We start from the raw sequence: 18404 nt of genomic DNA, 5'->3' as shown, positions 1-18404 counted from the left end.
CCCAGCATTTTTTTTTTACAGTGAATGATTTGTAAAATTATAACGACAGAATGTTCAGGTTTGGGTAAACCCTTTAGGGCCCAAATGCGTATCTGTGCTCACGCATTAAATTTACCTATATATATAACGATCAACAACGTATAAGAAAGCCGCGCGGTGAGAACTTTCCACCGGCCTCACGGAGAAGTGTGCCGCTGCTGCTCATTTTTCAGCTGTTCGCTCCTGACAGCTTTGTCTCTAGGGTAGCATATGTTCTGCATCTCTCCTAGTTGTGTGAAATATCGCCACTGTGGGTTTTTTTCTGACACCTCAACATCCCCAAAGCAAATCAGAAATCTCAATCGGTAAATGTGCAGGTTGATTTTTCGCATCTGTCAAAAGCATTAGGTGTTTTAGGACGACATGCTGACTAATTAAACATTACCGCAAAATCTTTCGGTGAAAGCGAAAAAGGGAACCAATTACTTTGGCTATAGAGGGGAGGAATACTTTATATTTTTGGTATTAATGTGTTGTGTCAAAACTGTCAGTAAATACGAAGCAAACCTAAAATCTGTGTATAGCTGTGTTTGTTTGGTCAAATTCAAAGCAATATGACATTGTAGTTGAATCAAACTCATGGTCAGCATGAAAGCTACTTCAAGCAAAAACAAAACCACGTGCTGAGATTTAAGGGGCAATTTACAAAAAATAATTAATTACAAAAATAGATAGATAGATAGATAGATAGATAGATAGATAGATAGATAGATAAAATTATTCACAATTTACTCACCATCAGGTAGTTGCAAACCTTTATGAGTTTCTTTTTTTCTGTTCAACAGAAAATAAGATATTTTGAGGAATGCTGAAAACCTGTAACCATCGACTTCCATATAGAAAAACAATTTTTTTAATAGAAGTCAATGGCTACATCTTTCTTCAAAGTATCTTCTTTTGCAGAAGAGCGCATGTCAATTAGGTTCACTAAAAAACATTGTTTGTCAAACTACTTATTGAAAATGAGCTGAAACAATACAATTCTTCGGTTTTTTTATGTTCAATATACTTAAATTTGTATAAACTAATAAGTTAACCTGATTTTTTCATGTTGCCCCTACACAAATTAATTAAATCCAGCATTTTTTTACAGTGTTTAGTAAAGCATTGTCGGACTTCATCATGAAAGAATGTTCAATTTTGGGTAAACTATCCCTTTAAGTATTGAAAAATGTGACTTTAATGTATTTTTAACCCAGGTTCTTTATAACCTACGTGTCACAAATGCTGTCACGTCTTTTCCCCGGGATGACAATACACATTCGCGGGGGGATAGCAGCAGATTTCGGGATCCTGATCCGCAGTCTGTCGCTGTTTGGCCCGCGTCCAGCTCACTGCTGAACTCGGAGACACGAGAGACTCAAACCTTTACTCCCCTGAACCCAGTCCTGAATAACATCTCAAGAACATCTCATTTTACAATTAACCTTGGCCAATGTGTCGCATATAGGCCTATAAACTAATGCACGAGAAGGGTTTGGTGTTTTCAGGGATTCCTTTGTCCTCTGTAAATGTTTTCTCTTTTCTGAACCTCAGATGTTTTATGAACTGTATTGAATGTTTATTTTTATTATTTTAAATGTTAAAATGTAGTTTCCCAAAATATTTTATTCGAAAAACTTTATATTTTACATTTTAAACAGTCGTTTTATTTATTGATTATTAGTGCATTTACAAAAAAAAAAAACGAATTGCCAAATGCGTGCTTTCACCTTTTCTGAGACACAAACTGAGGTTTACTGTAGATATTTATTAATTTAAAATGCAAATAATTTGTTTTATTTATGTAAATGCTTATATATTTGATTAATTGATCTAGATTTCTGTCATGTATTAATTTAGAACAGAGAGTGTATTGAATTAAACTTTATTTTACTGTACAAAACAGCTTGACAGTGTACAAAGACCAGTTTCAGTGCATTCAATAATTTGTGCACAGAAAAAAATCCGTTTGGTGTGAAAAATCAGAATGCACGAATTCACCACTGCAGACATCCATGATGACATTGCATAAATGATGCTGACAAATATATTAAGGCAGGTTTTCCCGTGACATGAGTTCACTAGACACCACACAGACCTTTCCATTAGAGATTTTACATGCTTCAAATGCATTTGCTTACAGTGATAGTTCCGCGATTGTACGCAATGTCACCAATATATCGACGACTTAATATTTGATAAAAGACGGAACTGTCAAACAATCTGTTGCATAATTACATCATTATCATCATCGTGTTGTGATCTTACTCTGAAAATTACGCGCAGACACAGGTGAATTATTTAAAATATTTGGAAATTGAAAGGATGCAGAAAACTCGATTGTCCACATTTATAAAGTTACACAGATAAACAAAAAAAGCAATTCGTTAATATACCATTATAATTTCGTTTTCAGAATTACATCCACATATATTTTTTAGTATCCTATATGTTCTTCACCAGAATAATTAATTCAATCATTGACTCTTCGCTTTCTTTGAGCATTAGAGTAAATATTATTATTAGCCTCTTGTTTTTATGATTATGATTAATAATAATAATAATAATTAATAATATTAGGCTAATAGGCAATGATTGAATCAATTTCTTTACCACCATATAGCCTAAACAGTGCCCTGTGTAAAAACACCACAAAACTTTCACCATTAAGAATAAAAATTTGATAAAATATAAATAAATAAAATCCATGTTCTCCTGTTAGTCTTTACATAAACGAATAAACAATTATTTATATAAAAATGGTGACATTTTAAGTCTTTTAAACAGCAATATTTTGAAATTTCTGCTAACATTGTTTAGACAAATTATGAAGATATATAAAAGGCCAGATCGAGCATTCGTGTATTGCATAGCACCCTATTATTGCTCTCTTATTTTCCTAAATTTATATCGCAAATAGGCCTATTTGAACGACTTAATCCTCATAATTAAATTTCGCCTTTTAGTCCAATAGTTCTTATTTACAGATTGTGTTTGTAAGATCAATAAATGCTCACTAAATAAAAATAAATAAATTAATAAATAAATCACATTCTAATTATAAAGGGGATTGTTTTTTTCCCATAAGAACACGCGAACAATTTCAAGTTATAAAAACAAATTGTTTAGAAACACCGTAAGCACATTTTCCATTTAATTAAAAATGATAAATAATAAAACATCCGATGGCCCAAACCCAGAATCCGAGATGGGCGCTTTTTATAATAAATAATACATGTGCGATTGAACGTCCTGCATTTTCACTCACATATGACTTTCTCTCTCATCTCGTTAATTATGAAAAGTGTTTAATTCGTCTTGCACGGGGTAAAATTGGCCGCGGAGGTGAATGTCATATGGGAAATGGAGATCCGACGAGCCCCGCGCGCTCTGGCCGATGGAAGCGCGCGGCGGAACCGCGCAGTAGCGCGTGCCGTAGTGGCAGCTCTTGCCGTACTCAACCGGCTCTTCGTGCTTGAGCGAAAAGATTCCGTTAAAGTTAATAGGAGGGCTTAAGGGACCCTCAAACTGAGGGCTTCCGCATTCCGGCGACACGCTTTCGTAGAAAGACTCGTAGGAGCTGCAGTAGTTGAACGACCTGAAGGGTTTGACGGCATCAACGGAGGGTCCTGAAGGCGTCACCACACTGGGACTGTGGTAGGTTGAGTACACTGATTCATAAGGTGACCTACCGGAGAAAGACGCCTCACCACTGATCTGATCCGGAATGAAGTTCCTTGCATTCAGCTGCAGGCACCCGGCCACTAGATTTGTGGTGGGCTGAGAAAGCCCTTTGCACAAGGTCTGAACGAAGGTCAAGAGGTCAGGCCTCTTCCCAGTGCTCAGGATCTCAGAGAGCGCCCAGATGTAATTTTTGGCCAGCCGCAGGGTTTCGATTTTTGATAGTTTTTGAGTTTTGGAGTAGCACGGCACCACCTTGCGCAGGCTGTCCAAGGCATTGTTCAGACCATGCATGCGGTTCCTCTCTCTCGCGTTGGCCTCCATGCGCCTCACCTTGACCCGGTCCACCCGAGCTTTGGTCATTTTCTTTTTCCGAGGTCCTCTCCTCCGAGGCAGACCGTTCTCGTCTTGTCCATCCTCCCGTTCATCTTCGTCCTTCTCCGAATCATCATCGTCCATCACATGGGACAGAGTCTCCTCCTTCTCGAAGGGCTCTTGTTTATTGCCCTTCAAGTCTCCCACGCAGTCCCTTGGAAAGTTTGCCCCGAATTGAGTGTCCATTATGACGGGATCCTCAAAGGGAAGAGTCAGCATTGTGCTCTTACTGGGGAGAAGATAAAAGATCTTCTGAATCAACCATTTACAATGCTCAATGAACACAATGATGCACAAAAATATCAATACAGAAATTCTGATCAAATCTAGACGCAACAAAAACCAACAAACAGTGCAGCTGAGATGAAATCAATAAACTTGTTTACAATGCATCAGATTTTCATGCATTACAGATGTCGATTTATACCCTCCAACTGTCCTGCTTACCTGGAATATGATGGTGTCAGATGACAGTTTTCATATTTCCTATTTTGAACTTTCTTTTTCCCGGCGTGGTGTTTTAGCAGGTGAACAGCTCGTGCGGTTTTCTCACCTCCCCACTGTTCTCCTTGTCTCGCGCTAAGAGAAATGACACTGATGCCAACTGCCAGAGCTGGTACCCATGCCATCTGCCGCTGACGTCACGTGGCATGGGCTGGTCACATGACTTGCTCTCAGGGGACCTGTATTCCTCTCCTGATCATCTGGCATGTGCCTCGAGCTGCGTACCACTGCAAAACCACAAAGCAGCTTTAATAATGCTCCGAGCACCAGCATCCACCATTGCCATGGACAAACAGGAATGCTGTGATGAGGTCGGACAATGGCATTTCCACATCTTAGAAATTAAGATTCCATTTTCATGCATATAAGTGTGGAAATAAAGATGAGAATGGGTTGAGGTTTGTGTCAGGTGTATTTCTGCTGAATGACAGGCAGAAGTGGATGATTGATGGCTCTTGTTTGCCTGGTCAGTCTCTTCAAGGACGTTTGCCAAACGACTGATCCAACTGTCTGTCATCGTGAGGGCCAATTTCTGCAGTGATGTTCACCTGATTATAATGGAAACATGACGCTTTGACCGAATGAATTAAGTCGCAGATAGATTCTCTGTCTACATGGCGCTGAATAAACATGGGTGTTAGTTTCTTGTCTCTTCTGCGTATGAAAGTAAATCATTTTGTTTACGCTCTCTCTTTCTCACACACACACTCACACCATTACTCTCCACCTCCCTCACAAACAAACATTCACACTCAAAAAGCATGCGACTCAATTTAACAAAAACATCTACTGGTCACATTTCACTTCAAGAAGCACATCAGAAGAATTATTATACAATTTTGGGAATAAGACATTGAGATATTTCGCTAAATCTCATATGGAATGTGTTTAGGAGGTGGATTCTCATGATCCTCATTGGGTTATTTTTATTAAAGTAATACATTTACATTTAATCAGAAGCACTTCAAATCATACACATGACAAGTCTAAGTTAGTTTAGCTGTTGGGCTTCTTTTGGACAATTTTATAACATGGTAATTCGTTCATTTTCCTTCTGCTTAGTCCCTTTATTTATCAGAGGTCGCCACCGTGGAATGAACTGCCAACTTATCCAGTATATGTTTTACACAGCGGATGCCCTTTTTAGCTGCAACCAAGTACTGGGAAACATTCATACACACTCATACACTACAGCCAATTAAGTTTATTCAATTCACCTAGAGCACATCTTTGGACTTGTGGGGGAAACCAAAGCACCCAGAGGATACACACGCAAACATGGGGAGAACATGCAAACTCCACACAGAAATGCCAACTGGCCCAGCTGTGACTCGAACCAGCAACCTTTTTGCTGTGAGGTGACAGTGCTAACCACTGAGCCACCATGTCGCAGCTAATTTATTATCTTTGTTTAAACCAACAAAAAAATTGTAATACTAATAATTTGTTTTTGCATAAATAACCAATAAAAACACACTGTAAAAATGTTCAGTATTTTTCAAATATATTTTAAACTGGTTTTCCTTTTTTTAAATATTTTTTAAATTATTTTTCACCTTTAATAGATCGGACAATGGAGACAAGAATATATGGGGAGCAGAAAGAAAGAGGAAAGATCGAATCGAACTCAAGCTACTAGCGCTTGAGTTTGATTCGAATTGAGTTCACCTCATTTTGAAACTGAATGATTTTATCCATTTCTCAGTGAATATAGGCAATGTATTTTGGTGCATTTAAACAAAACAGGTTTATAAAACAGATATATTTATTAAAATAATATTTTAATCACCAAACATATTTAGAAATTGAAAGGTAAATATTTCAAGAAAAAATTACAACCTACAAAACTTCAAAACAATTTGGCTTCTCTTGATTTTTTCTCTTTTATAAATTTTGTGTTTAATAGTTTTCTATATTATCATTTTGGGTGTACTAGTTTTTGGACTGTTATTGTAAGTTATTTTGTTAGATAAGTTGCAGATTTGGCTTCTGTACTGACTAATCTAATATATTTGCACAAATATAATATTGTATCGCTTCTTTTTAAAAATATGAATTTAAAATACAGATTTGTGAGGGGTGCACTTATATATGCTGAGCACTGTATTTTGAAATGTCATTTATTTCAGCAGCCATTGAATTTTTTTGTGGACTGACTTTAGCATTACACTACTGAGAATCGAGGGATATTTTATATATTGTATGACTTTCACTGATAAGAATTTTTAACAAATACACAGAAATGTCAAGAAATAATTAAATGTGAGATTTTGCTAAGAAGAACTAAAATAATATTTCACAGTAAAAACTTTTTTGTTTACTATTGTTTGCATAGCTGTCAAAATTAAATTTCTACATCGTAAAATAGAAGTTGCTGCTGCCTTTAAAGTCCTTGTAAAATCATTATTTATCATTATTTAAGTAAACAAGTAATCTGTGCAAGTTATTCATTCATTTATTCATTTTCCTTAAGCTTAGTCCTTTATTTATCAGGGGTCGCCACAGTAGAATGAACCGCCAACTATTCCAGCATATGTTTTACACAGCAGGTGCCCTTTTACCCGCAACCCAGTATTGAGTAACACCCATACTCATTTTAGTTTATTCAATTTACCTATACCGCATGTCTTTGGACTGTGGGGGCAACCGGAGAACCCGGAAGAAACCCACACAAACACAAGGAGAACATGCAAAATGGCAAAAGAAATGGCAACTGGCCCAGCCAGGGCTCGAACCAGTGCCCTTCTTGCTGTGAGGAGACAGTGCCAACCACTGAGCCACCACCTGTGCAAAATAATCCACTGAAAAAAAGCTTGTTTTGGTAACCAAATCTGACTATTTGCTTCTGTAAAGTCTCAGCAACTTCCGGTAGAGGCAGACTTCAAATCACCGGTGCAAACCATTTCAACTTATTATACTGACCTAAAACACAAAGTTGAAACATAATAGTTGCAACTTACAAGCTTTTTTTATAGTGGAAATTTTCATTATTCAAAAAAATGTTTTGGGTTCATTTCTGGGTCGACCTAAACACATTCTTGACAGGTTTATTTCCAGATTCCCCCATGCACACACAGGTTTTGGATCACGGGTCTGGCATCTGGCGGTTTCTTGTAGCAGTAATTGTCCAGAGCTTTGGCTCCTCCCACATTTAGACCCCACATTCATGCATTCCATTATCAGTGAAAGCTCCTGCTGCTATTGAACCTGTGCCTGGCCTGCTCACTCTCTCCCTCACACACACACACACACATTTATAATACAAATCAGGGGCTCTTTAAATGCTCCCCAAGTGCATTTATCCCCCTCAGAAGGACGCCACAATATAGCTCACAGCACCTAAATGACACACAACACCTTCCTGTTACAGTGATTAATTGTCTCTTTAAACACTTTGAAGGTGTAGTTTGTAGAATTGACCCCTAATGGTTGACCTAAGTATTGCAGTCCAAATTCAAAATATGGAAGCTGCGACTCTACGCACATGCAGGTTGCCAGATTGATGATAAAAACAAGCTTTATGCTGGGATCACACCAGACACAGCCCTTGCAGATAAATTGTAAATAGAAGCATGAACATTTTGAGTTTACTCACTTTATTTGTGCGCCAAATTCACTTAAACATTCACTTCACAATAGACCCGGATTCGCATCATGGGCAGGCCTTCTGTCTGCCCAGTGACTCTAGCTTCGTTGCTAAATAGCTGACATGGATTTTATTGTATTTTGTCATTGTTTTTCTTAATTTACTGTTCTTTACTTCACTTATATTTTCTCTCGCTCTATATATTACCATTTCCATTTATTTATTCATTAGGATTAACCTTTTGAGATGTACCATCTCATTTTCAAGGAGGTCCCACAAATAAAGGAACAATATTAAGGTGTTTCATAAACTGTATACCCAGCTTAAATTCTTATGCTGCGTTCACACAGACTTGGAACGCACAAATAAATAGCGCTATTTCTATTTGCATGTAAATAGATGCATGAACATTTTGAGTTTACTGTATTCTTGCGTCGAATTTGTTCATTCTTGTATCAAATTCACTTCACAATAGACGCATATTTGCATCATGGGTAGGACTTCTGTCTGCTCAGTGACTCTAGCTTTGTTGCTAAATGGCTAACGTAGATTTATTGAGATAGTAGCCGTGCTTTATGTGCTTTAATGAGGCTGAAAAACAGCATAGATTTGTACGGCGCCATGTCTGAGTCCACTAGATCCTTTCAGAGGTGCACCCAGCACTGTGAGTTCATCACCTTCTCCAGAAACTTTACCTGGATGATGGAAGCTTTCAGCAGTGCTTCAGACTGAGCCGAGCCCAGTTTGATGAGCTGTTGTTTGGTGTAAGGAGGAGGATTTCCCCTCACGATACCAACAACAGGTGCTACGTCATAATCACGCCCCTTTGAGAGCAAGCTCATGATCGGTTAACACTGCGCAAATATCCCCTTGAAATTCAGATTTTCCAACTCAATCGATTTGCGAGACACATGCAAAAGGTTCCACTCTTCATTCCCGCCAATTACGTCATTTGCGTCACTTCATTCGCGCGAATGGCATCACAGTATGTCTATTCACGTCTTTGCATTGACTTAACATGTGAATCACTCACTCTTGACGCTGCATCTGGTGTGAATGCAGCATTACACTGCTGGACAGCTACTGTTTGTAAATATATATAATATTTATATTATTTCCTTTTATCATTTGCCACCTTATGTGTATTTTTAAAACCCTGAATCTATATCTCATTTCTGAGTCTGCTACTGTTATCCGGAGGTCGCAGTTTTGGCAGTGTCTACATACATTAAGGCAGCCTTCATGCCTTAATGAAATGCTTTGCATCAAGGCAACCTGGGTGCTCAAATATGATGGAGTAAACTGGCAGTGGGTGTGTTTTAAAGACCAAAACAAAGACATGAATTCTGACGTAAATTGTGCATTTTTAAAGGGTAACTAATAATAATAATTCCTTACATTTATATAGCGATTTTCTGGACACTCAAAGTGCTTTACTAAATGATGGAAATCACCCATCCACCACCAGTGTGCAGCATCCACCTTGATGACGCGACGGCTGACATAATGCACCAGACCACACACCAGCAGACTGGTGGAGAAGAGACTTATGAAGTTATGAAGCCAATTATGATATGGGGATGGTTAGGAGACCATGATGGACAGAGGCCAGTGGGCAAATTTGGCCAGTATGCGGTGGTTAAACCCCTACTCTTTACCCCGGTTTAACGAAGGCGCTCACTGAGAGGTAGAGTCCCCATCAATATACTGGATCATTAGGATCCATATAGACTTAAGGTTAAGTGACCCCTGCTGGCCTCACTGTCACCACAGCATCCTAGCTTTCCCAACCTAGCTTTATCCCTGCTTAGCTTCAGTTGGCGACCATGTGAGAGTTGCAGAGAGCTGGCTGCCGGCAACTGACTTAAGCATTGTTTTTCAGATTATAAGGTATGTGCACTTAGCATGTTTCTTAAATATATCTAAACATATTATGGCATTGTTATGCTTTAGAAGAGTCACAGCACCTTTAACACGATGTTCACAGATTTTACAAGTCACGTTAGCATCAAGCTAGTCAATTTTCCGACGGGACGGCCAGGTTGATCTGCACTTATCAGCACAACAAAAACACAACCAACACAGCATGCAGATGCAGTTTGCTGACAGCGATGGCTCAGTCACGCATGATTGGCGTGTACCCTTGGATGTTTGTGTTTAGAAACACACAGATACACACACACACAGACACACGGTCCCCTTCTGTCCCCCTCCAAAAATGCCTCAGCTGGTGACGAGCTTTCCGGTTCAGCACACACACCAACATCTGATGAGTCAAACTTCCCCATTTCAGACTAATCACTTGACTGCACTAATTGCAAATGCAAATATGCAAATTCATATTAATTAATTACTCTGTTAATTAGTTCTCTGGTCTTTTTGGGCAATAAATCATTGTGCTGCGGAAAGGAAAGGGGGCAGGCCCATCCCGCATTAAAAATTTAGCATGCACACTCCACCAGGACTGGGCGAAAGGACCTGTGACATTATAAAAGAGCAAGAATGCAACAACACAAAAGCGAATTCTAGGCCAGACATGCGCTCCCCTGACAGACTCCCGCTCCCCTGACAGACCTGCTTTATACCCTGCAGACTCGCAGTGGAGAACTGGCCCCTTCTCATGTGGAACATTCGGCTGACAAGAGCTGTCTGCCAGTGATTTCATTAACACATTATCAGCTTTTAAGGACAGTGCGATGCCAGGAACAGGCAGCAAATGAAGGCACGGATGTTCACACGTCGAGTGGCATGAAACACACAAGCACACACACAAGTATTAAGATCAGTAGCTCTGCTAAAGATGGTCTTTTGAGAGTTGTATATTGATTGGTCTGCTAAAGCTCGTCTCGAGTACGACGTATTTCCATCAATAAAAAAACGTTTAAAATCAGAAATAATCCACTCATTGTTTTACATTCGTAAAAAGTCATTAAATATGCTAAAATGTTTTAAATATAATCAAATGGGACTGACACACAAAGATACCCGTGTGTACGACAGCCACAGTGTTAATGGTTTGACAGTATGGCACATGCATAATTCATAACTCAGTTTTTAAAAATGAATAACATCTATTTCTCAGAGGAGAAGGATGGTTGCATGCTGAAACTGTTGCTTAAAATTGCACCTTTTTTTGTGAATTATACATAAACATATTTATATACAATCCCTTAAAGTGAAAAATGTTTTAACGATTACAGTTTTGCAGCTGTGTAAAAGACTTGATCTCATAACATTCCCAAACATTTTCCTTCGGCTCAGCCCCTTATTTATCAGGGTTCGCCGCAGCGGAATGAACCGCCAACTATTGCAAATTGCATATTACTCGGCTCGCATACTGTTTTTAGCGTACTATATAGTATGGACTTATGCCAATTCGGATGCAGCTTATGTGCTCCAGTTTGTCTGCCTGCTTCACAAAATGCTCATTTTAGTGTCACTATTTCTCCCATTTTCAAAATAAGAGTCCCACATACACTGTTAAAAAATATGTCGCTCGCTTAAATTAAGTTGAATCAATTTAACTATACAAATCATGTTAACCTACATTAATTAAGCTTAAAAAAATAAGTTAAAACCTGATTAACTGTCACGGTCACCAGCGGTCCAGCATGTGCAAATCACTGGTATGTACACTGATCGCTAATGGACTACAAATCTGCCATTTCATGGACTACAAGATTCAGTCATGCACCACACACACACACACACACAGATGTTCCTGATCCTGACTGATTGCATAGACACCGCCGGAGGATTACTAAAGGCTGATTACATGGACTATTTAAGCAGCACAGACACACTCTAGAGGGCTTGTTTACTATTTGTCTACTATTAGTCTTGTTTACTATTTGTGACATTACAACGCGTTTCCTTTGTTATGTTTTGCTGTGTTTTGACCCTCGCCTTGTTTGTCTGTTTTATACATCTGTTTGCCCCTGTGTTGACCATTGCTTACCTGACCTCTTTAATAAACCTGCATTTGAATCCTCACCTACGTTGTCAGCATTACATCCTATTACATTAACTTTAATTAATTTAAAATAAAAACAGACATTGTCATGACTTCGTTACATTGTTTATTACATTGTACATATACTTATTAATATTAGCTTAGATAAATTGTAAAATAATTTGTAATTTTAGTAGGAAACTTTTGCGGCCAATCAAACACAGCCTGGGGCGTGCATATTAATGATCCCATGTGGATCCTCAGAGTCTGTATTTTGTTTCAATTGGTCTTTTACTCTCATAGGATTCACAGTATGTCATTTCCAAATACAGAACACAGAATATCCAGCTATGCCTATAGGTATATCCAGATTTTCATTATATGGCAACTTAATATAATAACTGAAATAAATATCACAGACAAATGTCATCAGGGCATCAGTAGCTTTAAAGTTCCCATTTCCCTGCTCTCATTAGAATTACTGCAACACACAACCGCATACAAGCCAAAACAAAATATGCCTTTGATGTAAAATATGAACTTGAGCCATGCTCGAAAAACAAAGACCCAATTTCCCTCTGTGATTTGCATGAAGAAATGATCTGCTCAGTGCCGCTGATCCACACTGTTAAGTGATTTTAATTTCACTCTTGTACCTAGCCAAAGCTATAGTCCAGGGACTAGAACGAGCGGATGGGGGAAGTGTGTGTGTGTGTGTGTCTGGGGTGAGGATGCATCGTGCCAGAAATGTTGATGTGACTGTGATTTATTTCGGAATGGTGCCAAGTGTGCCCATCAGGATGAACCTTCTCTGAACAACCTCACCCTGCCTGCATCTCTGCCTGCGCCTTAGATTCAATCTGATCTGGTAGGAAGGTAGATGTGGTATGAAGTGATTTGGCATGGGTGAAGTCTTTGGCATGGGTTAAATGGGTCGTAGCCTCAGTTTTGGCCCTGCGGAGGCACACATTGGACCGGTGTTGTCCTTCACAGTCTCCTGCAGTCTCTTGCAGTTGGTGCCCAGTCCAGATTAGGTTCTTCTGGCACAACTCATGCTGGGCTTCTTCCTAAACCGCCTGGCATCTGCTGCGAAGAATCCCTGAATGTGGCGATGTCAGGACCATATTTGGCTCCTTGCGAGACCAGAATGTGTCTCGTCAACATCTAAATGAAAGAAAAGGCTCCGCTTTGTGATGTGGAAAATAAAGTAGCATCTGAATGCAATTTAATTGAGAAGCATTGTAGATGCAAAATATTCGAAATAAGTGCCCTCGTACAACAACGCTGAACTCTCGACTAGTTAGTACCTTAAACGTGGGCATAAGATTTTGATGGTATGATAACCTAGGATACTAGTATCATGGCTTGATGGTATTGTGATTACTGCTGTAAAATATGTTCTTTTAATGTCAACTTTTCCTCTATTGAACACTGTATATTTTATTTTAAGAAACATTTAAAGTATTTTGGAACAGTAAACACGTCAGGCTAAATAATTCAAATAAATCATTGACTTCATTAGTTTCAAAAACACTGATTTGTTTACAAAAGGCATCTTTGGATATTTTCCTTTTCTTTGGATATAAAGTAGGTTTGTCAAAATTGATTGTTTCTTCGATGGACTGCAATTAATGTCCCTTTAAGGCAAGTCATTTCACTCGGTGACCATCTTTCAAACACCTCTCGGGCAGAATTCTCGGGCAATCTGTCTGAATGGGGAACATCAAATTCTCCAAACCGGCTTGCCAAGTTTACATATTAGGAATCACTGATAAAATTATACAACGACTTTGTCTTTTTTAAATTTTAAAACATCTAAATCACTTAAAATCTGCAGAATTGTCCCGGAGAATTGTCAGTCTTTAGCAGGGGTGTCCAAACTCAGTCCAGGAGGGCCGGTGTCCTGCATATTTTAGTTCCAACCCTAATTAAAAACACCTGAACCAACTAATCAAGCTCTTTTTATGTATACTTGAAACTTCCAGGCAGGTGTGTTAAAGGAAGTTGGAGCTAAACTATGCAGGACACCGGCCCTCCAGGACCCAGTTTGGACACCCCTGGTCTATAGTGATTGATGATTGGTTCCTCTATTAGAAGGCGGGCTTTATTCACCATATATAGATCGATGATTCTCTATTGACCTTATTCTAAAATGCGGAAGTGCGCCTGTTTTCGCGATTGTCTTAGAACTTCAGATTCAGTCGCCTATGGGAGAAATGACTAGGAATAATAAACGGCAGAAAATGGTCAAACTACTTGCTCTACAAACAAATGTTTGCATGACTACACAGTCCAAGTAGAATAATATAATAAGAAAATATCAAATTGCAACATCAAGCAGCGTAACAAGCAGTTTTTAACGTCAAAAAATGAATGGAAGTGAATGTGACCGGAAGTCGCGAGACAAAAAGATTCAAATGGCAGCGCCCGCTCGTCGGCCGAGAATAAGGTGAATATGGCTATATACCTCAACTAGTAGGTGGGGTTTTATCCACCATATTGACTGTTGCAATTTTCCCAATTCAAAAAGATACGATTAACATGACTTGTGTATAGTCTTTGACCGCAGATTCAGACAACTGGATATCAGTTCAGTAATAGATCATAACCATTAACCAGTTATTACGTACTGACGTCATTTATCTCCTATATGCGCTTTGTTGCGGTAGAATACTATTGTGAAGGAGGTGAGGGCAAGTAAATAAAATGCTACTTAAAATAAAACTACTTGAAAAGCAGATAACTGTGCACAATTCACTGCTTGCTAGTTTGCTAGACTAGTCTTTGACACTGAAGAAGGTACAGCACACAAGCTGTTATTTCAATATGAAGTTTTCAAAAAAACATTTTTCAACATGTTGTGAAGAAAAAATTCTAATTGTGTATGGAAAGCAACATGATGCACCGAGATTTCGAACTGAACCAAATTAATGGCATGATATCCGTAACCGAACCGTGAGATCAGTGTAGGTTCACACCCCTAATATAAAGTAAGTTACAGCACTGTTCAGGTCTATAGCATGCTTGTATGTTGGTACTTAAGCGATTTAATTTTCAAATGTGGGCAACACGGTGGCTCAGTCGTTAGCACAGTCACCTCACAGCAAGGTTCACGTCCCGGCTGGGCCAGTTGGCATTTCTGTATGAAGTTTGCATGTACTCCCTGTGTTCAAGTGGGTTTCTTCCGGGTGCTCTGGTTTCCCCCACAGTCCAAAGACATGCGCTATAGGTGAATTGAATAAACTTAATGTTTGTGTGTGTGTTTATGAATGAGTGTGTATGGGTGGTTCCCAGTGCTGGGTTGTGGCTGGAAAGGCATCTCCTGAGTAAAACATTTGCTGGAATAGTTGGCGGCTCATTCCACTGTGGCAACCTCTGCAATAGAGACTAAAAGCTGATTTATACTTCTGCGTCAAGTGCACACAAATGGTGCGGCGCAGCCTTCGCGTGGTCACAAAAAAATGTAAATACACATTGCAACGACGTGTAGCGCAAGCTCTGTGATTGGTCGGCTTGGTACTGGTAACAAGCATGGGCGGTACTGAGAGCCGTGAGCCTGATGGAGTGATTGTTTACAAGTGTTGAGTCCCATTTTAGCAACTTGTACATTAAGCTAGCGTTCAGAAAAAACAAAACACCTGCGAAGCAACTCGACACAGAGGAACATAAAAACCAACTGCCAGCTAGCGTTTCAAAAATGTTATTGTATAACAATACAATAACTTTATTTATTGTATTATTTATTATTTAGTATAAATGCATGACTACGCACAGGGCATGCACTGTGGGTCAGGCCGATCACTTGACGCAGAAGTATAATGGCCCGTTTCCACTGAGTGGTACAGTACAGTTCGGTATACTTTTATGGCCGTTTCCTCAGTCAAAGGGTACTTAAAAGCGAACCGTACTGTACCACTTTTTGGTCACCCTTTTTTTAAGCCAAATGAGGACTAAATGTAAGCTGTGTGTAGTTTCACTGTAAGTGGTATCATATCGGAGACTGTAAGGGTCTGTATGTGTTTATATATTTAGCATTTATTTATTTATTTTATATAATTGCAGACGTTACAGTAAGCTATATCATTGATCTGCAGTTATAATCAAATCATGTTCATAGAAAGGTTAGTAATGAACATTTATACAGAAGTATTTGTGTTTAAAGCATCTGTTTTATGAGAAGATCTTCTCATATGATACGTGAATGACCTGTACGGTTTTACTGTGACATTTCTGCGAGTAAAAATTACGTTGTCTGAAACTTTCTGTTGTACACCATGCCCACCAAAGGGGCAGTGGAAATGCAAGCTTGAGGTGATCCGTACTGTACCACTCATTGGAAATGAGCCATAAATCAGCCTTAAGTTGAAGGAAAATAATGAATTTTCAAACATCTGCTGGACCCTGGGCTGACCAGTAGCTTTTGATGTGGATGGTCATTTTCTAATGAACTAAATAGGATAGTCGTAAAACAAAACAAAAAAAAAGTATATATACTGTAGAATTGTTATACGATAAAATTTGAGCAGTTTAAAAACCTTGACTTTTCCAAACCACGATAAGCCTTGAAACCGGTTATAGTCCCATGTCTACTTGAACGTTGCTGGAATGTTGTGTAAATGTTGTGCATTAGCATGGCCCCAGCTGCATTTTTGCATGTCATTTCATCATTTGCCATCAGCAGCCTCTCCAGGCTTGTCTGATCATCTGCCCTGATGCAACGAGAGCCACTACAACAAATATTGATTTGGAAATCAGCCATTTTGTTTTTATCATCTTCTTGTCCTTCACAGTTTTTCAGAAGTGCATCTCAGAAGTAAAAAATAAAATAAAATCCATTAACGCACTATTGTTTGATTCTTTAGCCACTAATAACAGCCTAACAGTGTATGCTAATGATCCATGGCCGCATAAGAGAGCGATGCCAGAAATGCCTAAAAAGAGAGATCTGAAATGCTACTCGCAAATCAGACTCACAGACGCACAAACACTTAGAGGTGTGACTCCACGAAAGTGCGCGCAATTTCATGCAGATTTGTTCCATTTAGCGCAGCTCGTATATTGCTGTGCTTGTGCCAAATCCCATCTGGCTGTAGTGGTTTTTTATTTTTATGTACCCAATTTAACCTCACTATGTACCAGCGCGAGGCTTCTGGTTCTGGAGTCGATTTGGACGGTTCGCCCTCAGGAACGGGCCTAAATGTCCTTGGTTTCAGCAGGCAGCTGTCCCCACTTAGGCCTTAATTTAATCTCCACTCTCGGACCCTCTGAGGCTGCTGTGAATGTTCAGGAAAACAGAATCTGGCAACACCTTCGGACGCTCGCTCTCATTCAAACTCACTCCGAAGCGGTCCACAAGGGCTGGTGTTTATTATAAAGATATCCAATGCATTCGCTTGCTTACATTGGATATTTTTGAAGGCCTCTTGCTAATCTTCATGTTAACAATATCTATATTTTCCATACGGGTGCTTGGCTGTGCATTATGTAATGCTATTGTCGTTGTTCGTCCTCTGAAATGTTGGCCTGCTCTTGTTTTCAGGCAGTCTGAAGGCCCCATCTGGTCAGCCTGGTGGGGTTTGGATTAGTCATGGTCTGGACCCTGTGACCACCCGACAGGCTCGCGAGGGTCTGTGCATCCCACCCACAGACCGCCTGTAACAAGCTCTGTCCAAAAGCAGTCACATTTAAAAGATCCATTCGGCTCAGATCTAAAGTGGGACTCGTGCACGTGACTGATGGAGTTCACACATATGAAAAGTTGCAAGTTATTGCTGAGAGAATATGACTCTTTTTCATCCAATAATATTCAATACGCCATCAATTGGCAGAGCGCAAGCTATTGTTGGATTTTTGAAGCTGCACAGAAGCACTGCAAACTGCAAATCAAAATTCATATTTTCAGTATTTCTTCATGCAAATTTCTACACAAACTTCAATCAAGATACTTTATTAGCAAATTTACAGTAGATTTTGGTTAGTAGCTTTTTGGTTAAAATAAGAGCAAAATATCTGTCAGTGGTATGTTTTTTTTCTTTTCAAAATAATATATATATATATATATATAATTAGTATTATTTATTTATTTATTTTTATTTTCAATATTTCCCAAATGATGTTTAACAGAGCAAGGAAATTTTTACAGTATTTCTGATAATATTTTTTATGGAGAAAGTCGTTTGTTTTATTTTGGCTAGAATAAAAAAAAAGTTTTCAATTTTTAGCCACTTTAAGCTATATATTTTTTCCATGTTTAAAATTAGTTTAAAACACAACAAAATATCTGCC

The 18404-nt window shown here is 38.9% G+C and overlaps 1 protein-coding gene across 4 annotated transcripts in view; it reads right to left on the bottom strand.

Annotated features, from left to right (window-relative positions):
- Window positions 1–1889: 1889 nt before the first annotated feature.
- neurod6a (neuronal differentiation 6a) overlaps window positions 1890–18404 on the bottom strand; it is a 63944-nt gene continuing 47429 nt past the window's right edge. Inside the window, exons 4-6 of one of the 4 annotated variants that reach the window (XM_073939983.1) lie at window positions 12945–13283; window positions 4525–5129; window positions 1891–4306 (exon numbers count right to left, since the gene is read on the bottom strand). In XM_073939983.1, the coding sequence (XP_073796084.1) occupies window positions 3313–4306; window positions 4525–4706 (1176 nt within the window). In that variant the 5' untranslated portion in view covers window positions 4707–5129; window positions 12945–13283 and the 3' untranslated portion in view covers window positions 1891–3312. 4 annotated transcript variants of the gene reach the window in all.

The sequence above is a fragment of the Danio rerio genome, chromosome 24 (assembly GCF_049306965.1).
Source record: "Danio rerio strain Tuebingen ecotype United States chromosome 24, GRCz12tu, whole genome shotgun sequence".
NCBI classification, from domain to species: domain Eukaryota; kingdom Metazoa; phylum Chordata; class Actinopteri; order Cypriniformes; family Danionidae; genus Danio; species Danio rerio.
This window is presented reverse-complemented; position numbering and strand designations above follow the sequence as displayed.